Source organism: Hippichthys cyanospilos, chromosome 20 (assembly GCF_059441005.1).
Source record: "Hippichthys cyanospilos isolate Australia breed blue-spotted pipefish chromosome 20, RoL_Hcya_1.0, whole genome shotgun sequence".
In the NCBI taxonomy this organism is placed as follows: Eukaryota; Metazoa; Chordata; class Actinopteri; order Syngnathiformes; family Syngnathidae; genus Hippichthys; species Hippichthys cyanospilos.
Window position 1 is genome coordinate 11,893,406 of NC_142388.1, and position 23,161 is coordinate 11,916,566.

The 23,161-nt window shown below is 40.6% G+C and overlaps 2 protein-coding genes across 2 annotated transcripts; one reads left to right on the forward strand and one right to left on the reverse strand.

Moving 5' to 3' along the window:
* The first annotated feature begins 1,355 nt into the window (after nucleotides 1–1,355).
* On the forward strand, nucleotides 1,356–5,038 carry lft1 (lefty1). The gene is made up of 4 exons (XM_088403188.1): nucleotides 1,356–1,653; nucleotides 1,775–2,021; nucleotides 2,125–2,367; nucleotides 4,598–5,038. Exons 1-4 carry the CDS (start codon nucleotides 1,389–1,391, stop codon nucleotides 4,920–4,922), a joined length of 1,080 nt encoding a protein of 359 aa, XP_088259314.1. The 5' UTR covers nucleotides 1,356–1,388; the 3' UTR covers nucleotides 4,923–5,038.
* Nucleotides 5,039–9,086: 4,048 nt separating this feature from the next.
* Nucleotides 9,087–21,337, reverse strand: hnrnpub (heterogeneous nuclear ribonucleoprotein Ub). The gene is made up of 14 exons (XM_088403186.1): nucleotides 20,729–21,337; nucleotides 19,589–19,703; nucleotides 17,396–17,475; nucleotides 15,453–15,592; nucleotides 15,276–15,375; nucleotides 14,836–14,948; nucleotides 14,461–14,724; nucleotides 14,245–14,364; nucleotides 14,012–14,140; nucleotides 13,766–13,934; nucleotides 11,087–11,374; nucleotides 9,924–10,177; nucleotides 9,723–9,854; nucleotides 9,087–9,652 (listed from the first exon to the last, which is right to left on the reverse strand). The coding sequence occupies exons 1-14, from the start codon at nucleotides 21,198–21,200 to the stop codon at nucleotides 9,602–9,604; spliced, it is 2,427 nt and encodes an 808-aa protein (XP_088259312.1). The 5' UTR covers nucleotides 21,201–21,337; the 3' UTR covers nucleotides 9,087–9,601.
* Between the last annotated feature and the right edge of the window lie 1,824 nt (nucleotides 21,338–23,161).

The window sequence follows — 23,161 nt, forward strand, 5'->3', positions numbered from 1 at the left end:
ATGGAATCAGATAATCACCAACCTGTGAAGAGCCTGCCCCAATCCACATCCCTCGCCGGCCCCTGGGCTCTTGGATTAACTGTCTGTTTGGCTAATAATTTTAATCTGCCAGGGAGAGGGCCAAGAATGGGCGACGTGGCTTGGAATAAACATCTAATCCTAAAACCCATCCCTCCCACGCTGCCTCTCATTTCCTCCTACGGGGAAAACCGCAATTGAACAGCGCGTGCTGGGCGAGGACCGGATGACTCAATCTTCGCTTATTGCTGAACAAAACAGCGGTTTACCAGACGGCCCGAAATAAGATTGGGGTGTGACAGACTGCTGCCAGACTGTCCCAGGCCTGACATCGTCCGGTGGAATGTACACATCAGAGTTCGGGGTGTGTGTGTGTACAGACGAGGGTGCGATGGTGAAGAGGGGGCACTCCGGGTTCACGGGGTCAAGAGATGTCTGTCTGGGACACATCTGTGGCAGACACAATAAGAACAATCATCCATCCATTCTGTAGCGCTTATCCCCATTAGGGTTAGGCCTCAAACTAACCAGTCATGTTCTCACTGTAACTGAGTGGAAATAAAAATCAATTCTGTCCTAAGGTCTAATTAAGTTTGTCACTACTCCATCAGTTACATTGTGAAAAAAACTATGACGGTAAAAACACAAGCATTTGGTTATTTACTCTGAGCTGGCCTATTTGCAATCAAAAAAAGTGTGGGGAAAAAATATTTACTCTTGAATAAATTAAAAAAAAAAAAATATATATATATATATATATATATATATATATATATATATATATATATATATATATATATATATATATATATGTGTGTGTGTGTGTGTGTGTGTGTGTGTGTGTGTGTGTGTGTGTGTGGGTGTGTTAAAGCTATATCATCATCATCATTCTCAAAGATGTACATTATATAATTGTATGCTTTTACCTGACTTTGACCAATCATATTTTACAATACAATTGATTTTGCAATAATCAACGCCCAAATCGTGACTTTTTCTAACATCACGCAGCCATATTAGGATAAATTTGGCCAGTTTTGAGGTGAACGGTCTTCGCGTGTTGATTTACCCGCAGACTGCTCAAGATTTGTATCAAATGCAACGGGGACAAATTGCACTCACTCACTACAGTAGTGGTGGCACTCAAGTCTAATTGTTGCTGTTTGAAGTATGGCCACTTAGATATCCTGTTTAGGATGGGGCCTTGCATTGTCGGACCTTTGTTCTGATAAGACTCCCAGCCCCCCCTAGACAAAGTGTGAGACTGGGAGGGCCGTGACAATATAAATAAGGGCCACTGCCCATCTCTGGCTTGTCCAGCGCTACTGTGCGGTTGCCGATCACCCTTTTTTTCTTCCAAAACCTTCCTCATGGATTTCCTCCGCGCTTGCGTCCTGTGCACCGTCTTCCTCGGCGTGACCAAGGCTTTTAGCCATCTGGATATGAAAGAGGCGCTCCTACGCAAATTGGGCCTGGACGACGTTCCGAATATCCATAAGAGGGATTTGGAGAACTTGGTTGTCCCGGCTCACGTCAGAAACAAGTATTTGTCAATGCTGAAGATGCACCACAGCAGGAGACGCCGTTCTCTGCCGAGCCTGGCCGGCATTTTGAGAGGAATCCCCGGCAATGCAGGTAAGACCACCTGCGCCGCAAATAAATAAATGCCTACATAAATTCCATCCATTGTAAGTGCGCAATCAAGGTGCGCAATTTACGCACGGTGTTAATACATACTTGTAATGACTTTTGATAGACATTTCCGGAGAATACGTGTACTCCGACACCACTCGGCACCGAATGGTGTTCGACATGGAGGAAATGATCCCGGATAACAGCGAGGTGACCATGGCCGAGCTGAAACTCTACCAGAGGGCGTCGCACCACAAGCGCCTAGCGCCGGAGAGGAAGAACCACCGTCCGGTCACTAACGCCCGAGTCAGCATCTACTGGGTCGAGGAGCTGCCCGACGGAACCAACCGCACCTCGCTGGTGGACTCACGGTCAGATGTTAAATCCAGTCTGCGCTTTTGTTCCTTATCTCGAAGCTTAATTAAATGTCAAACGGGGTGTGGAAATCTAATTAACGATCGGTTGCGTTCACAGGTTGATTCCCATTCACGAAACCGGCTGGAAGAGCTTTGATGTGACCCAAGCCGTGCACTATTGGTCCAAGACTCAGCGGCACAAGACGCCCATGCACCTGGAGGTGTGGATCGAGGGCGAGAGACCTGGCAGCTACGCGGCGGAGGCGGCCAAAAGTGTGCGCTTTACCACCCAGGAGCAGACGGGCAACACCTTGGGCAAACCGGAGCTCGTCCTCTACACACTAAACCTCGAAGAGTACGGGTAAGGGCGCCAGCTTTTGATATACAGGATATTGGGGCCATGTGAAAATTAGCCCGCCCCCCACCCTTTTTTTGTGTAACGGGAGGGGGGTTTACCTGCCACCTTTGCGCCCCTTGCATAGGAACAAGGGGGCAGTCATGTTTATGTTGAAAATAACAACAAGGGGTCAGTCATGTTTATGTTGAAAATAAAATAACCTGATAGAGATTGGTTTATATCACAGGCATTTTGTGTATTCTATGAAAGCAAAATTTAAAACATTGGCTTTATGTGTCTAATTGTTGAAAGAATACTAAAATTTAAAAATGTTAAGGCAACAATATGTTTTGAGACCAAACCCCCTTTTAAATTAATGTCATAATATTTGAGCAAATTGTATTTACTGGTCCATCAATTTAAAAAAAAAAAAAAAACTGCACTTAAAAAAAATTGAGCCGAACATAAATGCCCTTTTTTATTCAGCAACAGATTCAATTTGACAACAAGTATATTTGTTACTTTTCACCTACAGTAAAGTTTGGAAAAAATCCAAAGTGCACGCCTCCTTATAACAAACCGCCTCAATATCCCGCAAAAACGTTGCTGACAATTATTTAGTCGAAAACAGCATTATTAAATAAAATGCCGCTTTACCTTTCCTGTCTTCATCGCCTTGTTAGCAAGCAATTGTAGACACAAAACGCATTTTGACAAATTTAATAATGATTACATTTTTAAAAAGATACTAAACTGGTTGAAATGGTTGCTTTATTTAAGAGTCATGAATGCTTTCACAATTTAATATAAACTGAATTGAACACATAACGTCTTCTAAACTACCCTACCTAACATCTTATGTGTTCGTTTTGTTGTCTATATATGACGTAATCACAATACACTATTCGAAATCACAACTATAATGTCAAACCAAAGGAAAACAGCAATGTGGCTTGAGACAAAAAAAAGTTTGACACCTCTTTTGAAATTTTTGGCAGTGAACGTTACAAACGGCACACAGCATAATAAAAGTATGCCATTACTCAGGGTGGTTATTATCGCAAATAACCACTCATTTACTACCACATACGGAGGTTTTTCCCCCTACGAATAAAATGATTAACTATGGTTTTACTATTGCACCAGTGTAGGTGAGAAGATGGTGTATCTTTTTTTCCTTATTTTGCTTAAAAGACTGTGTGTAGAATTTAGTAGTATCTAGTGGCAGATCAAAAATTCATTCATGTTATTAATCCAATAATATACAAAAAAATGTGTTCTATCCTATCGACGTACATTTTTTTTTATTACGAAGATTTAATTACGACCTACACTTAATTCAAAATCAACGCAGTCTCTTAGTTCACCGCTAGAGGCCACTAAATTCTACATACTGTCCCTATAACGTTTATGGCCTTGCAATAATTTTTAATACAAATATTTACTAATTGTATTTCCTTGATTTTTTTTACTCAATACTCAAGCACACCAATATCACCCAATCAAGTAACCGAATTTTAAAGTGGAACAGCTTTCTATAAGGCGAATAGTTTAGCTTTTTACCAGATTTGCTGTGGTCAGAGACCCTGTCCCACCAGAAAATATCAGTCCTTCTACATACAAAACAAAATCAAGGGCAATCTGCCATAAATTGACCTTTTTTCGAGACAATTTTTCATGTGAAGTCTTCAAAATTTGGACTTGGACACAGAGCAGAAAATTGAGAAAAACAGTTTTGTTTGTAAATGTGAATTTTCATTTATAGTTTATATTTCATATTGAATCAGCTGTAAAAAACAAAACAAAAATCATAATAATAATAGGTTGTAATAAATTGTCCTTAGATGTGACTGGGTGCGTGAATGGTCGTTCATCTTTGTGTACCAGTTCAGGGTGTTCCTTGTCAGCTGGGATAGGCCCCCAGCAAGCCTGCGACCCTTGTAAGGAGAAGCAGCTCGAGAAAATGCTTATCATCATCATCATGACTTATTAGTAACAAACTTTTAGTACATGTCGCAGGCCACTTACAAATACATGGTGGGCCACAACTAGCCCCCGGGCCTTTGCTTCACTGAAAGCATTTTTACTTGTAAGACATATTTATTTATTTGTATTAGGAGCTCCCAAAAAATCAACAACAAAAACCAACATATTACAGAGGCATAGTTCTTCACCCATTTGAGGAATCCATTAAGCACAAAAAAACCCATGTCATTCAAGAGGAATAATGCTCATCTTGACTTTTGTATTACAGTTCTCGCGGCGATTGTGACGTCAACCAGAGCAAGAGCACCTGTTGCAGGGAGCAGTACTTCATCGACTTCCGAGCCCTCACCTGGACGCAGTACTGGATCATCGAGCCGGCGGGGTATCAAGCCCACAGGTGCACCGGAGGCTGCAGGCAACCCAAGCTTAACTACGGCTACGGAGAGAGGAGGTGCACCGTTTCGGAGAGCGCCCCCTTGCCCATCATGTACCTGGTGAAGAAAGGCGACTACACTGAGATCGAAGTGGCCGAGTTTCCCAACATGATTGTGGAAAGGTGCGCGTGCACCATGGACAATGTCTCCATAGTGTGAAGTCAACTTCATGGAACAGCTCACACATAATGCTGTTTCATGGTATATTTAAAGGGTTATAACAAGTACTTCCTATTTAAATGGACAATTACACAGGGGTGACCATACACTCCTCACAAGAGCACTTTTTTTTTACATGCATTTATATATATATATATATTGTACAGCTTGAAATCATTCTTTATTTTGAATTTGCATGCAGCCATTCAAATTCTTCCTCACATCTTGTACATATGATATGAATGAATTTATGTTTGGTAAAATAAACTATTTTGTTTGACTAAAATGTCTCGACAATAAGCGTTGCCTTCTTGGAATGTGGGAGATAACTGAAATACATTTATGTACAGGAACAGTGTTGGGCAAGTTACTTCAAAACTGTAATGTGTTATTTATTACTTATTACTGTCATTTCAAAGTAATCACTTACATTACAACATTACTGTATTTGAAATGTTAATGCATTACACTACTATTGCATTACTTTTCTATTACTCTCACCACCATATCTGGAAATGTGGATTTGCCATTCTAAATGTATGCTCATTACGCTCATTACACATCCAGTGGCTAAAGGATAAAACCAGTACAAACATAGAATTTAAACCAGGGTTGTCAAACTCATTTTTATCATGGGCCACAATGTAGTTATAGTTTCTGTGAGCGGGCCGATATGAGTGTGTTATATATAAGTGTGTTTGTCACACTTAAAATTGTAAAAATGTAGAAAAAGTTTTGAGACCAGTAAAAACTGTTCAAAGGGAGCTCGGGAACAAAATAATGGTCGTTTTTTTTTTCTCCCAAATTTTTAAAAGTTGATTACAACTTGCAAGGTTGGTATTTTAGCCACATACATGAAGTCAAATCAGTATTTTGCGGGCCACATAAAACAATGTGATGGGTCAGATCTGGCCCCCGGGCCTTGAGTTTGACACCTGTGATCTAAATTCTTGACCCTCAAAAAGACATCTGAACCTTTCAAGTCCACTAAAAATCCCCCACAGAGCAAGATGTTCCCATAAAGACAGAAAAATACATCACTTTGTCCCCACCATGTTGCAAAAAACAAGAGCGCCCACACACACCCACACCCACACACAGACCGGTTAAAACACAATATTAATAGAATCCATGCATTTCCGACACATTTGATTAGTAAACACGCTCCGGGTCACGCGGAATGCGGGCGAGGGAGATATCCAGCCCGCAGGTCGCATGTTGATTACGGTAGCGCTAACCAAACGACCACGGTTACCACCTTGCAATTTACATTCGTAATGACATTCACATGCAATTACGTACTGTTGCCCGCCCGGGACAATCCTTCTTGTAATGCTATAGTATATTTGCAGTCAAGAGAGAAACATGGAGGCTATTCACATAAGCTGTTGACATCAGTCTTAGAGAGGGCCAAGCATATGTAATACATTGTTTGCCGTCTGAGTAGGGGGGCTTGTCATTCCCTAATGCTGCTGATGGAAGTAAACGTAGTGGGGAGGCCACCTACTGATGATGAGGAAAAGTCTGCCTGTCTGTCTGCAAGGGAAGTGGATTCCCCCCTCGCAATGATGGGAGGTCAAAAGAAGGAAAGCAGGTGGTGCTAAGGAAGAAACTGGAACATTAATTACAAACCCAATTCCAATGAAGTTGGGAGATTGTGTAAAATATCAATAAAAAAACAGAAAAAAATGATTTGCAAAAATGATCCCACCCTGTACTCAATATGAAGATTAAACAATAAATTAAAAAATGCATATATACAGTATGTATATATATATATATATATATATATATATATATATATATATATATATATATATATATATATATATATATATATATATATATATATATATATATATATATATATATATATATATAATGTTTTTTGAGGACACCAATTGTTGAAGCGTGATAAAATTTCATTTGTTCTACTTTACTTTTTGCTGTCACGCAGTAGTGTACGTTATTACACACAAAAATCTTGTACAGTAATATTTTACTCGGTATAAATGACAGTTACAATGCATTGTAATATGCAGCCCGCCAATCCTCCAAAAAATGCTTTAAACCCCTTAAATTGATAATATTAATTGAAGCGGTTGATCACACGAATGCAGTTCATTTGGCTGCCTTGAGATGGCGCTGATGTATTGTTGGTATGCAGAGAACTTTGTTCAGGTCGTTTTATTAGTACATTTTTATTTTAAATTTTCAGTGATATAGGCATCATTTACAAGTCCATAATATATATTTTGGGAACATTTTGAACATGTAAATTTAATTGTTTAGTTAAAGGTCACTCCACTGGATGCTTAATAAGGATCATGATCTACATTTACATTGATTGGCAAATTCATATTTCCATTTATGTTGGTGAGAGTTATGTAAAATTAGTGCTATAGTAGTGTAATGCCTTCAATTTCAAATACAGTAATATTATAATGTAACTGTAACTTTGGAATGACAGTAGTAAGTACAGCGGTACCTCTACATGCCAAATTAATTCGTTCCAGAAGTAACTTCATAACGTAAATCTTTCATAAGGAGAGCCACTTTTTACATGTAAATAGCCTTTGATTAATTTAAAAATATTCAATTGAATATTTGTAAATCGATCGAAGCCTGAAGATTGGGTTTGACGGTTAACATCAGTATTTTTAAGTTCTTTTTTGGTGCAATATAAGAATTCTTTCAGTTTAACATGAAAAAAAATCATTTATGTAAACTGTACTTATACAATTTTTTGGTATTAGGTATACTGTACAATTTTTATTGATAATAATATTATTCATGGTTGGCGTGGCAAGTGGTGGGGCACAAAATGTTTCCTCTTTCCTGGGAGGAGCGTTGCAAAATATAATTGAGAAGCACTGCTTTAAGTCCAAGCTAATAGCCTGAGAGTGCCGTGAAAAAAATGCCACTTCATTGGTTACATACAGTCTCTGATTGGTTCATCTTCGTCAAGCATGATGGTTTCTTCAGAAAAAAAAAAACAAAAAACCCCTGCAAACTCGAGGCATATAATGGGTCCAAAAAGACCCATATTAATTTCATGTTATATATGGCTGGCTGCGTTTTCCTTACAATAGCTGGAACAAACATTGAACGTTGAAAGATTGATGAAAAATAGAAACGTGCATTTTATGTGTTTTCAAAATTAAAATTCAACTTTTGTATTTGCTTTCAGTTTTGGATTGTTGTTTGATCAATATCCAACATTTTAGATTTGTTTTGGCTTTCATTCCAAAGTGAAAAATTAAATTTACTTTTACTTACATATTGACATGCAAATCCGCCCTCTAGAGGCTGTGGGCAGTATTGGAACACTTCGTTGGCAAAATTGGCGACACTGGCAAGGTACAATTTTGGTGACAGAATACACTCAGAAAAAAAACCTACTCCCATCAGGTGTGATGTTATTTTTTTGTCAAAGCTGAAAGCAAACCGAGTTCTATCGTGTTTAGCTTTTGCTATAAATTCTGATACTGGAAAGAAGTGCAGTTGGCACAAATTAAAAAAAAAGTTTACAAACAACAAGCTGCAGCATGCAAAACAATAAAAACGTCGACATCTAAATTCCGCAAATTTATTAAAACAATAAAATGACATTTAAACAGTGTAACTGCAGTAGCAGGGCAAACTAACATTATCACAACAAAGCATTCCTTTAACAGTATTTACATACGTGTTTGTTTGAAAATCTGGTGGCAGGCACATTCAAACAGGAAGGAAGCAGGCTTATTTCCAGGCAATGGAGAAATGAACAAACTGGCTCATTTATAGATTTTGCGACGAACATGTTGTATAGCCCTTGTTAGCTGGTTAAGATGCGTAAACTGATCCCTCAAGCAGCTGACTGCAATACCGTAAACCTGCTAATACAAGCAGTCAAGATTTTAAATGACGGCACTTTAGATCAATAGACGCTCAATTTGACAGCCAAAATGAAAACATACTTGTGGGCCGGTTATCAAATGCTGCCCTGCCATGAAACTCTTCCAATAAATTTGCAGCTTAGAGTCAAATCCCTTCCAATATTCGTTCGAAAACATTTAGTGCACATGACAATAGGCAAGATTGCTTAAGCCCAACGTGGGCTCTCGAAATGAGCCTTTCAAATATCTTTTACGCCTTTAAATGTCAATTATAAACCAGGAGGGAAACAAGCAAAATTGTGTTTATTGGAGTTCTTGAAATGTGTTTACAGTTTGGGATGAGAGAACAAAAGACTGAAACCCGTTGGAATTTATTTGTGGCTGTGCGTTAACTGCACAATAAACGCAAACAAGATTTTATTGACGCCACAATGAGAACGAAAACTTCAACTATGCAAAACAAATATTTACAATTATGAATAAAAATAAAGCAAACAAAAAAATACATACAATGCACATCCCTGGAAAGGTTTCTGGTTCTTGATATCACAAACATTTTTAAAAGCATGTTTTTTTTTTTTTTAAAAGTGGTGCAAACCAAAAACAAAATATACAACACAAGATTTAAAAAAAAAAAAAAAAGAATTGTAGAATCTCCAGATCTTCGATGCTCTTCCATCTAGAGCGGAATGTTGATCACATTGCCCGTTTAGATTCTTAAAAGCAAATTTTGATGAAAAGTGTTGATATTCATGAAGGAGGGAAAATGGTCCGTGGCAGGAGTGGTTTCCAACAAATGTCTTAGTAATAGCCGGGCTGATAGTGCTGGTTCCATGGCTTCTGATTCCAGAACTGCACAAAGAGACTTTGTTTAGGCACAAGTGGTACCGAGGCAAACCCCAAACTAAAGAAAACCACTGACCCCTTGTTGCCAGCTCTGGTTGAAGGCTTGGGCCTTGTCCATGCCGTTCCTGTTGCCGAACGCGCCGGAGTTCCTGTTGAAATTGCCGTTCTTGTTGCCAAAGTTGCCCCGTCCGCCGCCTCGCTGCTGAAACTGCAAAGCAACATGGTGAACAGGCGCTCGTGAACGCTGACGAGATCCAGCTAAGGAACGGCCTCCAACCTGGTTGTGATGTCCTCTGTTTCCGCCGCGAGACATGCCGCCGCCTCTGCTCATGTTCCCTCTATTCATTGGGCCGCCTCTATTCATGTGTCCTCCCCTGGGGCCCATGTGACCCCTCATGGGTCCACCTCTGGGGGAACCGCCCACGCTCGGCATGCGGTTGTAGCTACCGCGGCTGGGGTAGCCACCCCTGTAAGCAGGGGGTGGCATGTAGCCGCGAGGGGGGCGGGAGAACCCGCCGCGTGGGTTAGGGGCTGCCAGGAAAGAAAAGGTCAAATGGAGGAACGCGCGACGCTTTTGCAACGACCTAATGCTACATTCACACCAAACATTGCGAAAAATCTTTCGGTCACAGGGTGTTTACTGCCGGCTTAGCTTGTTCATTAGGATGTAGTAGAGCCAATGTTTTCTCCTACAGCACCTAATTCTATTTTTTTTCTCCTTATTTGCATTCCCGACGTGCTAAATTTGACACCTATAGGGTGTACCCCCTGACCTCTCGCTTGCAAGCATTTAGGACGTCAGCATATCTAAAGTTGTCATGTTTTGACAATCTATGCAATATTTTAGCCCCCTTGTTTTTTGTTGTTGTTTGCTTTTCCTTTGATAAAGCACATCAAAATGCCCTAGTTGGGTCACAATTTCCCTAAGGGGTTAATCCTGCACTATTGCCATCTTGGCAGTTACAGCTCAACAACTGATGAAAAAGTAAGTAAATGCTGCACATACAATAGATAGCAGTTATCCCAAGTTCCCCTTTTGCCATTCTACAAGCCAGGCGAGTAAATGGTAAATGGACTTTCACTTATATAGCGCTTTTTGACCGTGGGTACTCAAAAGCGCTTTACACTAACTTGTCATTTACCTACTGATGACACAGCTTCAGGAGCAATATTTCAATAGTGATGCGCAATGCTCAACAAGCAAACTACGCGGTGTTGGCTTTGGCCAGAGGCATGGCGTAGTTATTAGCTGTGCCGACTGGGCCGTATTTCTGACTGGGCTACCAGGGGCGTGAGCGAACCCTGGCAAATAGTTCTGCAGGTTCATTGACGTTCCCATGTTGCGCAAACTACATCGACTGCAACAAAAAACACACCCGCTTTTTCGCAGTGTTCACATTCGGTGTGAATGCAGCAACAAGTATCAAACATGTCTCCCACCTCCTCTGAAGTTGCCTCGGTTCTGGAAGCCAGCACGACCGCCGCCGCCCCTTTGTGCAGGCCCGCCACTGCGGCCAAACTGATTCTTGCCTCCGCGACCGCCGCCGCGGGACCCACCGCCGCCACGCTTGGGTGTGGTGCTTCCCTGGTTGGGCTTCTTCTCGGCAGGCAGGGCACTTTTACTTTCCTCTTTGTACGTTTCTAAAATTTTGGCAGCGTCTTCCTTTGGCAGCTCAGCAAAGACCACCTCGTTGAAGCTCTCGCCCTCCTCGGGCAGAGAATAGAATCCTGTGGCAGAAAAACACAGAAACATGCTAAGCAGTAGGTAGCAAACACAATGTAACAATTCCACGAGGGACAAAAGTACGCCCATGCTATTCTCAAGTAAAATGACAGAATGCTGCTCAATTGATTCATGGGCCAGGCAGTTTCAAACAATTTTCAAAAACACACCATTTTTCTCTGTTACAATATAAAACATGTTCTGTTAGTAATTCATATCTTTACTGTTTTATAAGTATTGTCCCCACCCCTCCAAAAACCTTCATATTTTAAAATGTACTTCAACAAGTATTTTTACTAACATTTAAATGACATTTCACAAAAACAGCAAAACATTTTTTTTGCCTGACTGAAGTGTCAAAACATGTTCTCATTGCAAAGTCTACTTGTCACAAAAACTTTTTTATTTTTGAAATCCATAGGCTCGTGGCTTCAACAAGATGCAATGCATTGATTTGTTTTAACTCGTCCCCATCGGGAGTGCAAACATAAGCTGGTTGAGTGAGATGGTGTCTCTTGAACCCTATAGAAATTTAATAAGGTAAAGATAAAATGATTTATTCAAATCTCTCGCATGCAGACATTTCCACCAATTTATTTGGCGTGCAGCAAGGATGTTCTGCAAAGTGTGAGAGGTGATTTTTGCACGCATTTCAAGAAGGGATATTTCCGACACAGAGGATGCTTTCAACAAATAAATAAATACTGTGCTCAAGCCAGCCACACCTTTTTTTCCCCCCAACCCTAGGCATTCGAAAAACGTCTGCCGATGAGCTTGCGGCACTTCACCTTCATGAGCTATTAGTTATTTTAATGTTTGTATGCTGATTTTAAATACTTTATTTCCATTCGTCTCAATATTAAAATATGTTCTGTTGCGAATGTGGTACCTAAATAGAAAGCTGGGTGTGGCATGCGATGGGAGTGGGCGAACGAGTGAGAAAGACAAAGCGCGCATTGCGGGGTGTCAGAAAATAAGTTGTTGAGACGGAGGAGGTAGTTAGAAACATCCATGTAAGAGTGCTGTTAAAAAAATGTTTGATGAAATTATAAAGATAGGATTTATTCTACCTTGTTCAAGTTTTTACATTGTCGCCAGATGATGTTGGTGCGTCCTTTTAACGGTAACACAGAAAATAACAGAATTGGAGCCTCAAATTAAGGGTGCGTCCTATATTTGGGGGAAAAACTGTGTACATTTATTGGTGAGCAAAACCTGTGTTTCTCACTGAAGCTTTTGATTTTATTTAAGTACTTATTCTTATTTAGCATAGTAAATGTTCGTTATTGAAAGAAATGCGATACTACATACTATGTTTAAAACAGCGGTGGGCAGTCAGGGCCAGCATGCCCTTCTCGGCTGGCTTAACATAACCTGACATGATCATAACTATAAGTAACTATAATAATTATAACTATAATGTCAATCAATTTCATTTTAAATTCTTTTTTTTTTACTAAATACAGTATGTATATATTTTTTTATTATAAAAATATTCTCCATATTCTGTTGTTTCTGTGTCATATCCATTTGGTTACGCTCCTTCTAGCGATGTAGTTTTAAGTTGGGAGTTTTTACCCAATTAGATTTCAGCTTGTGTCACCAGGCTATATGTAATCTGCCTGCTCCTGGAGGTGCTAGGGCATTCACATCAATACGGCGCAGATGGATATGTGAACTTAATAGCCAGCTGTAATAGCAAATCGAGTCATAAGATCGCCATCTAGAGGCCTCACGTTGAACGTGATGAGTGGATGCTCACAGCAGGAAGGCGGTGCAATGCTCAACAAGCAAACTACTTGGTGTTGGCTTTGGCTAGAAGCATGGCGTAGCTATTAGCTAACCCGTGCCGACTTGGCCATATTTCTGACTGGGCTACCAGGGGCGTGAGCGAACCCTGGCAAATAGTTCTGCGGGTTTATTGATGTTTAAAGGCTCCAGAAAATAGCCCGTGTAGCCCAGTAATGAGTACGTGTGCGCATAAGGGGTATTTATTCAAGAGCGACATCACAGAAGGCGTACATGTGAAAGTCACCGACCGTCACTGGTTTAAAAACTTTATATAAAGTAGAAAAATTGTAGTTTAGCAAAAATATTTTAAAATTATATAAACTTTATAGAGCTGTTATTTCAATAGTGATACCATGATATTTTTGCTCAGGGTTATCATACCATGAGAATCTGATATTGTCCCATGCCTACTGTTAACACACGAGCAAGGCACAGATATTGGTTTCTGAATGTAGAGAGTAAAATATCACATAAACAAATAGTCCAGTATAGAACAGATACTTAAAAATTTAAGTACAGTATATTGATTGTACATTTTTTATAGTACTAGCTGTTTATCAATTCCCAGGCACCCTACTGTACAGTTCTCCTGCCGACTGCTTCACCTTTCATCTTGAGAAGAGCGTGTTCAGGAACCTCTTTGCCATCACTCATGGCCTTCTTTTGAACCCTCTGCTTGTAATCCTCCTCGGAAGGGAATACCACAACGGCTTTGCGCTGGAAGCCAGCAAACAAACACATCTTCCTCTTCTGGCCGGGGGCAGACAAGTTTGTCTGGATGAAGAGAACAAGCCAAGAATGATTATTTCTATTCGACATTCTACACAAAAGGCATTGCTAAGCAGACTTACGTGATCCAAGATGTAGTTTCTTTTCTTGCGAGCGGCAATCTCAATGAACTTTCCCAAGAAAAGAGGTGCGCGTTGGGAAATAGTAAGCAGTTTACCATATTCTTTTGCTTGCCGGTTGGGGGTGTTCATCTGTAAAACAGGATTCAAGAAGGAAGAACAAAAAAATGTATAACAATGCAACATTTCTTATGGTGACAGAAAAAGTATAGAAAGTCTGCCCAAAGATAACTGACCATCATCTTCTCCACAATCGTGTCACTTCCCAGGATGTAATATTTCCCAGGATTCTCCTGGACATGGTTGCTCACCCATGTGGTCTTTCCTGCACCTGGCAGGCCAACCATCACTATGATCTATTATAGCACAATAACAATGAAGTAGTAGTTAGCAGACACCAACATGAGAGTGCCGTACCGTATAAGCACGCAACAACGCTTATAGCAGCCTACCTCACAGTCGGCCTTGGTCTCTGGCCCACGGGGCCCATGGGCGCGCTCGTCAGCAGGAACCTGCTGTATGAAGGTGTACCCAGAGGGCACAGGGAAATAAGGGGTCTCCACCTGGCCAAAGTTGAACTCTACAGCACAGTTGTGGCACATGACGTGAGGGAAAAGATGCTCTTCGTTCATCTCGTTTTTGCTGACACGGAAAGCTTCAACTGGTTCCCCGCCATTCTTGGAAAAGGACAGGACAACCTCGTCGCCATCAAAATCCTGAATAAAGCAAAAACGAACGCTCTAAGAACAGGTTGTTGCTTTACGGCACCTATTAATTATAATCATTCAATAACTTAAAAAAAACATTTATTCAAAGAGACATCTTACAGCAAGGCAGCAGATGACATCATTCTCATCAAATGTTTCGCCAAAGTCGTCATTTACAGAGTTTCTAGTCTTGTAGCCCTTCCCAGAGATTGCGAATGAATGGATACCATCACCTAAATAAAAACCGTAGAACACATAATCAACAAAGATTCATGAATTGTTAAATCCTAGATGTTTAAAGAAATACTTTACTATGCTACAAAGGAGAAGCTGTTGTGAAGCTCTACAAGGACCATGGTCAGGAAATGTACTCTGAACTCAAATGGCCATCAAGTCTCCATTACACACAAGTCACAACAAAGACAACCAAGACACGTCTTACAATGCAGTTACTTATTAGCCTTAACAAGGTGCACTATATTATAGCTTAGCTGGCACATAAATAATACAAGTCTGACAATACTAAACCAGCGTTGCCACCAAATACTGTTGGAACCAACCGAGTAGCAGCGATGAAGCTGACGATGACCAGCCGACTTGTACGTCATGGATTTCCATATTCTTACTAGAAATGTGCTTCACTGGAATCTTTTCCGTGATCTGTCAGGCAGATAAGAACAATTTCATTCTATAAACAAATGTAAATGGATGTTAGCCCATTATGGTAACGACCGTACCTTCACTTCAAAGCAGACTTTGCCTTTGTTCACCCCATGTGTGGCCTTGCCTCCAGACCAGAGGTAAGCAAAACTCTCCATTGTGAGCGACGAAGCACTGAAGCGGTCTCGTGACACCTTAAAGTGCAAGTCGCAGTTGTCTACAGAGGGGGGGAAAAATGTATATATGTAAAAGTGTGCATGTTTACCTGGCTGGTTCAAATTCTATTTCTATTACAGGTGTAACACATTCATGGTTTTGATGATTGGATCATGCATTAGAGTCAAAGTGAATATTAAAAAAAAATAAAAAAAATAAATAACTATTGTTTATTTTCTAAAACAGTTTTGTGAAAAAGTCAAATATAGTTTTAGGAATTTAACTTAAAAGACCGGGCGGTTCGGCAGAAGAGTAGTTAGCATGTCTGTCTCACAGTTCAGAGTCACAAGTTAAATTCCAGCTGGCTCCCGCCTTCCGTTGTGGAGATTGCATGTTCTGACCGCCCGCGTGGGTCCTCTTTGAGCACTCTGGCTTCCTCCCCTATATACCAAAAACTTGCATGGTAGGTGTATCAGACACTCTAACGTCCCTCGGCATGATTGAGTGTGTGAATGATTGTTTGCCTCTATGTGCCCTGCAATTGACTTGGAACCATTTCAGGGTGTCTCCCACCTACTACCCATAGACCTCTGGGGTAGGCACCAGCAGCCAGTGACCCTTCGGAGGATAGGCGGCTATAGATAATGGATGAACTCAACAGACCAATCAATAAGGCAAGATAACATAGCAACGACGTGCAGTCAAGACTTTCATTGAAGGCCTAAATATCTACAAAAGCTCGGCACTTAAAATTGTCTGAATTAAAAAAAAAAAAAAAGCTGTATGCATTTGAATCAAACGGTCTTTCGTCTTCCTTTGATAGTGTGTGACTTGGCAGGTAGACTACAGTCGTTTGTGGGTTATTATTCTTGGTTGTCTTATCAGATTTCAGCATATGTGTTGCTATATTAGCAGAAAAAAATCCCCACTTCTTCAGACTCAGGTTTGTAGACTCCATACAAATGAAGTAACACAAAACTCTGAGCAACTCCAGTTGAATGAAGCAGGTAGTGGGCCGCTGAACATGACTGGACATTACTGGGAATTTATTTTCAGGGCAGACTTAACAAAAGAAAACCTGGAAACTGTTAAGCTAACTCTGACAACGCATGCAGCTGGCTGATCACATTTTGATTGTGTAGGTCGAGTTATTACTTTTAAATCATGCAATCTATGAAGAAAACCTAAATGTTTCGGCTAAAGATGAAATAAAAGCAAAATTACAATACAAAACCGCTTATTTAATTTAACCTATAGCAAAAAAACATTTTTCTACTTTTACTCCTCTGATTACACTACCTTCTACATAAAAAAGGCTTGATGCCCAAGCAGAACGAAAAATGTCTACAAGTATTTCTTTCATGCAGCTCTGTAGTTTTTATTTTTTTGTCTCCATTTAAAAAAGCAATAAACATTTACAGCAAACACATTTGAGGCCACAGTAAACCTTTCAATTTGGAAGTGAATGCTAGCACCAGCTGCAAGGTGACATGTACTAACATTTTAATTGTCTATTACGACTTTGAACATAAAGTACCTTAACAAACTTAGGCAGCTATAAGAAAATGGTCATTTCAAGACAGACAGGTTTATGGTGCGATCCACAAATGATTCGATTAGCCAGCTAAGTTAAACTACAGTTGGTTATTAGTCAACTGGCAAAATGATAGTGTGTGACAGGCCTATTGCGCCTTGGTAGACACCTGTCCTTGAATTAAAAGATAAAGCCAGTCTAGAAAACTTCCAGACATGCAACTCACTTGAGTGACATTTATTTTGAATATTTGGCTTTTCCATAGATTGTGTCAGATGAAAGTAACAATAACAAATACTATTTTAGTCATTCATCTTAATTACAACTCACAGTTGTCCAGGCAGACTTTGGTGTCATCAAACTCTTCATCCTCTTCTTCCAAGGGGGGCACGGGCGACTTAAATGACGCCCTAGTGGGGATAAAAAACAGATAATACACATTCAGTTGGATGAATGTCATTTGAAAGGCATGGGCACCACTTGCTGAAAAGAAGTGGGAGGAAAATAATATATTAGCAAGCCTCCAAACCCTTGCGGGCAGTGCTATGTGTTGTGATCCTGGACAGACACTTACCTTGTATCATCCAGTGAAATCTAAATGTAAGACAGACAACAGTGCCCCCAAAAGCCATAGAATACACATAGAGATGCAAGAATTTGAATAACTTTCAGTTGAATGTTTTGTTGCATTCTGTGGGACATGGCTCGACAAAATAAAATGTATTGCGCAGTCACAGTGGAACCTCCAACGTCCAATGGTTCACAATTGACAGTGTTCTGCATGAATACTTGGTGGCGTGGACTTCAAAACCACATTAGATTTCAGTTCAGTGAACATCAAAAATTTGAATTACCAACTTAAAACTTAACAAAAAAAACAGTGATTATTAAACAACTGGACTATCAGACACTAGCATCTGCAGAAAGACATGCATTGTCTGCATAGAGCTGCTATGAGCATTTGCATCAAAATCTTTTTCCAAGCATGGCGTGTTTAACACTTATACAAATGGTAAATAATGTTCTTTTTATCAAGATGGTGTCTAGATTTGGCAGCTGTCTGCTGCTTTTTTGTCATTTGTTTTTTTCTTATGGTGCTTGTTGTCCTTTACATGGACTCTATTCGGACCGTATTGAGCATTTTGGTCATAATGTTGTTGGGAGACAAAATTCAATGAACAACAATAAATATTAACAACACCAAACACAACCCTCAGATACCACATATTCAATTTTTTTAAGGGGAAGATTACACCCCAGTTGCTTGAAACAAAAAGACAATGGAAACTGCTGTGACATCTGATCTTTCAAGCAGAAATGCTTCACGCATTATTGTACATAAGGTAAACAGGAATTACGAATGTTTTGGTTACTTAAGAAGGGTTGTGTTTTACAATTCGGAGGTTCCACTATAAATGAATAAAGTATGTGAATACTGTGTGTAGTTTCAGCTACGGTAACTTACCAAATCTGTAGCACAAAATCAGACCCCTAATCACGGAGGGTTCTCAGAATCATGTTTACGTGGAAACAAGAAATGCTTGTTTAAAACATTGTTGGGAAAAACTAGCATGGGCCATGGAAAACTTCTTGAGGTCAACAAAACTGCCAGATAGGCACAGGAAATTGCCCCAACGAGGCCACGTGCAAGATCCAAATGTCGGCCCAGTACAATATTGTTCATTCAAGACCAAAATGTTGAGTTTAAAAATGCTCAACTCCATCAGAAGCCCAAATACAGTAAACAAATCAATCCAATTCTGTGCCAAGTAAGGTTAAAGTAATGAGAAAATTGACCAAGAAAAAAGTATATGTGTGTACGGACCATGTGCACCATGCAGGATGTTACCAGCACAGAAGGGGCAAAACAAATAATTAAAAGAAATAAATAAAAATAATTAAGCCACAAAATCTACATTCAAACCATGACATCTCTCTCACTCTCGCATACCCACACACAACATGATCTATACAACAGGAACACAGAAAATACCATTTCGACATCATACAAAGAGTGGGGGGATAATGAAGATCATTTACGATTGCGAGGCAAACGATGGACGGTCGAGAGCGAGTTCCTTCGTGGACGTTTAGACTTTTACAGTGTGCCTGGCCTCCTCCCACATTTCTCAGCTACCTCCCCATTCTGGCCCTCCCCTCCATTGAATGACCTGTGTACATCTGCTACTTTCCTCTGGGTTCTTTGTGAGCAGACTTGAATCACCTTGAGGACACAATTGGCTTATCAAAACATTAAGTGTTAAGAGGAGCAGATTTAAAGCTGACTAGAGATTCACTACAGAATTGCAGTGCAATTTAATACATGGTATATATACAAGTATGGTAAGGTTCTCTGAGCAGCCAGGGATAGCCCACAAAACATGTGAGAAAGTGGTTATTCCTTTAAAATGTTCTTGAAAGACTAACTAGATATATATGTGCATTGGCACTTAAAGCCAATACATAAAGCTAAGATGGCACTTCAGGGATGCTGAAGGCCATTTGGCTCTGTCCCATCCTTACCAGCTGTATTTGTTCTCCTCAATAAATTCAAAGTAGCCCCTTCCATGTTCCTCCCGGCGTCTCTTAACACCCTTCTTATTCTTCTGATCAGCATTCGTGCCTTTGTCCGCATCCCCTTTGAAAATAGAACAAAGATATATAATGAGGTGCTCCTTTGAGAGGTCGGACTGGCAGTGGGGTTCTGCCCCACAAAGCCCGTTCAGTCAGTTACATGAAGTCGACCATCATAAACTAAAGAAGTGGGAACACCTCGTATTATTACACAAGAATACATAAGAATACAACTGTAATGACCAGAGTCTAATTACAATGCAAGCTGGTCCAAAAATGTACATTTATGAACAAAGGTGGTGGGGCCGGGAAAACAATTTGTTGTATTAAAATGAGAACAACAATCCTACAGATGTTGTAAAATAAAGTTAGAGTGGGACAAGTACACTGTACTTCAGAGGTAATGCACCATGCAAGGAAAGGTGAGCCTGCTAACTGCACTGACACCCCATCTACTCCATCGCTAAGGTAGAATTAAAATGGCGGCTTCGAGCTATAAAATGCCGATTTCAACGTTCCAACTTGTCGCACCAGGGATATTGAGCCACGGATGGACTAAACGGACGTCATAGTACAATCATTTTCTGCACGTTTCGAAAATAGTCGGCAGCTTTAATCTTTTGCAGAAATATCCTTTCGTACGAGAGTCAATAAAACATCAAAGTGCGAATGCTAAAACGCTGCTACTAAAGTAGCGGTCATTCGGAAAAGTATTGTAAGCCGACAAATTAATAGTTGCCCAAACGACTAATGATCGCTCCCAAACAAAGAAAAAATATGCTAGCTAGCGAGCTAACAAGCTATTTCACAAACCAGGTTCGCTTATTCAAATTCGTAGGCGCGTTTTAAGCAGTAGCGACTATTCATTGAAATTTAAATTCACAGTGGAAATTTGGCAATATGAAATGTTAATGTTTGCGCCAGTTTAACCACCGTTTGCATTAGCGAAACTGCGTCACTGAAGCTAACGCTTAGCCTAGTTAAGGTCACGCGGCCGTCGAGTTCAACATGGACGCTGCGTTCGGCTCTCCGTCACGGTGGGTTTAAGCAGGAAAAGAAAGCTACACCAGACCAATTCAGGCGACTCACCCTCGGCTGCCTGATCCTCCGGCTCACCATCGTCGTCGTCTTCTATTTTTTCCATGTCGTCCACGTCTGTCTTAAGCATGGGGTCCATCTCGTCGTCCTCTTCCCCGTCTCCCATCTCTTCGTCCTCGGCCTCGGCCGAAGCAGAGGGAGCATCAACGACAACGCCGACGTCTCCGGCCCCATTCTCTTCTACCTCGGCTTCCTGCTCGTTAGCTTCCATGCTTTCTACTACCGGACCCTCTCCCTCCTCTTCTTCCCCCATGCACTCCGGTTCGGCGGCCTGTTCTATATCTTCTTCTTCTTCTTCTTCCTCCTCGGCAGCCGCTTGCTCGGAGGCCAAGGCCTCCTCGTCCAAGGCGGCCTGCAGGCGGTCCATCAGCTCGGCTTTGAGTCCCTTGTCGGAGAGACGACGCTTTTTCAACTCGTCCTTCAATTCGTTTACTTTCAGCTTTTTGACGTTGATGGAACTCATCGTGAACACTTTAGATTTCTCGAATATAATGCACTTGAAATGAAAAAAATAATAAATAACAGACCACCCGTGTAGCTTGATGCGAAACTGCGCCAAAATGCTGTGCGACCAGTAAGTAGTAGTGCCTAGAGTGTGTGAACGGCAGAGGGGGCGTGGATGACGTAGTTACCGTAATGACAAAAGCGCGGCGAAGCTGCATTTATTTTGCGCCGGGCCATCTATCGCCACACGACACACCACCTGCAAACGCTAAATCACAAATTAAGTGTATAAGCCATTCCCACATCCACTTCCTTAGCATATTAAAGGTAATAGGCTACTTAGTTTTACGAGTGTTGTATACAATTGCAATGGTGCCTTGAGATTCGATGATTATTTAGTGATCAAGCTCCTGGCTTCATACGCTCGTATTTCAAACAGGCTTTCTCAATTGAAATGATTGTCCGTTCCAGCCTCACTCCTCCAAAATTATAAACGGGTATGTGAAGCTTTGAGAAACCTTTGAGTTCTTTGTCAAATTGATTTAGAAAAAGACAATATTGTACTGTACTTCGAAGCCTTCTAAAATGCACACACCAGTGACATCTAGTGGTCGGATGGAGTCATGTCAACTACAATCCAAAAACTAATTTGGGTTTATATTTCAAAGCGTTCACTTTTATAATTATGTCTATCCAACTGTTAGACTCTAAAATGTATGGTCAACGCCACTGACAAATTGACAGATTGTCAGCGGTTCCTAATTTTTTTTCAGTTCGTTTTATAATTATATAATGGCCTCTTTTGAGCTATTGGAAAATAAAAACATACACATTTTTAAAAAATAAATAAGCACTCGAACACAAAATTACTATCAACATAAAGTATCCCAGGGTATGTGTAACCCTAATTTGGAGCGTCCAATATAGCCTACCTATCATGCATGAAAAAGGAGTGCCCGGATGGGCATGGGGAGAACATGCAAACACTCATGAAGGCCAGTGCTGCCCCCAAATAATTATTGTACTTTATAAAAGAAACACACATATCATAATTAAACATTGCATTTTGATATAATGTTGTGTCTTGCAATAGAAAAATAAAATGAACATTCAACGGATGAACTGATGATTAAAATAATCATTAGTTGCAGCCCTGTAAAGAATAAAACAGTTTAAAGACACACTTCAGTTCAATGGACATTGTGCTAATCATTCTGTTGTACACAACTTGGCCACATAGCAATACCATACAAACAAACAATTCGCACAGATGATACGTTTTTACATTTCTTTTTTTCCATAACATTGTATCCAAAGTTGTTTTATGCGATTTTATTGTGTAAGGCTGTATATTATAATTTTGAGGATCACTTGAGCACTCCGTCAACATTCTCACGAAACAATAGCAACAAGAAGCAATTATTGACAGTCCTACAAATATCAATCATGCAATGATGCGAATCAATAACTCATGTCATGACGTAGGCGGCTCAGTGCAGCAGTAGTTAGTAGCTTAGCCTCGCAGTTCAGAGTTCAATTCCTGCTCGCAGCTCTTCCTGTGTTGAGTTTGCATGTTTTCCCCGAGCCTGCATGTTTTTGATGTTTCAGTCATCCAATGCAGCTGATTCAAATGATCAGGTTTGTTGTCAGGCTTCCACTAAGCTTGCTGATGAACTGATCTTTTGAATCAGGTGTGGTAGAAGGACAGAAACCTCCAAAACATGCCGGATAGGCGGCCCTCGAGGACTGGGTTTGGACTTGCCTGCTCAAATTGTCCTTAGGTGTGATTGGGTGTGTGAATGGTTGTTCGTCCCTCTTGTGAACTGTTATTAACTGGCAGCTAGTTCGGGGTATCCAACTGTCCGTAGAGAGCTGGGATATGCGCCAGCAAGCCTGCGATCCTGGTGAGAAGGCGTGGCTCTCGAAAATGGGTGGACAGGTGGATGTTATGAGGTAAATAGTCATCAAAGTGCGACTGGC

Bases quoted from the DNA above. Each gene is read 5' to 3' on its own strand.
- lft1 (XM_088403188.1), top strand. From the start codon at position 1,389: ATGGATTTCCTCCGCGCTTGCGTCCTGTGCACCGTCTTCCTCGGCGTG. The intron at 2,022-2,124 runs GTCAGATGTTAA...TTGCGTTCACAG, and splicing joins ACCTCGCTGGTGGACTCACG to GTTGATTCCCATTCACGAAA. The intron at 2,368-4,597 runs GTAAGGGCGCCA...TTTGTATTACAG, and splicing joins CTAAACCTCGAAGAGTACGG to TTCTCGCGGCGATTGTGACG.
- hnrnpub (XM_088403186.1), bottom strand. From the start codon at position 21,200: ATGAGTTCCATCAACGTCAAAAAGCTGAAAGTAAACGAATTGAAGGAC. The intron at 19,704-20,728 runs GTGAGTCGCCTG...CTATTTTCAAAG, and splicing joins GGAGGATCAGGCAGCCGAGG to GGGATGCGGACAAAGGCACG. The intron at 14,141-14,244 runs GTCAGTTATCTT...CCTGTTTTACAG, and splicing joins CGATTGTGGAGAAGATGATG to ATGAACACCCCCAACCGGCA.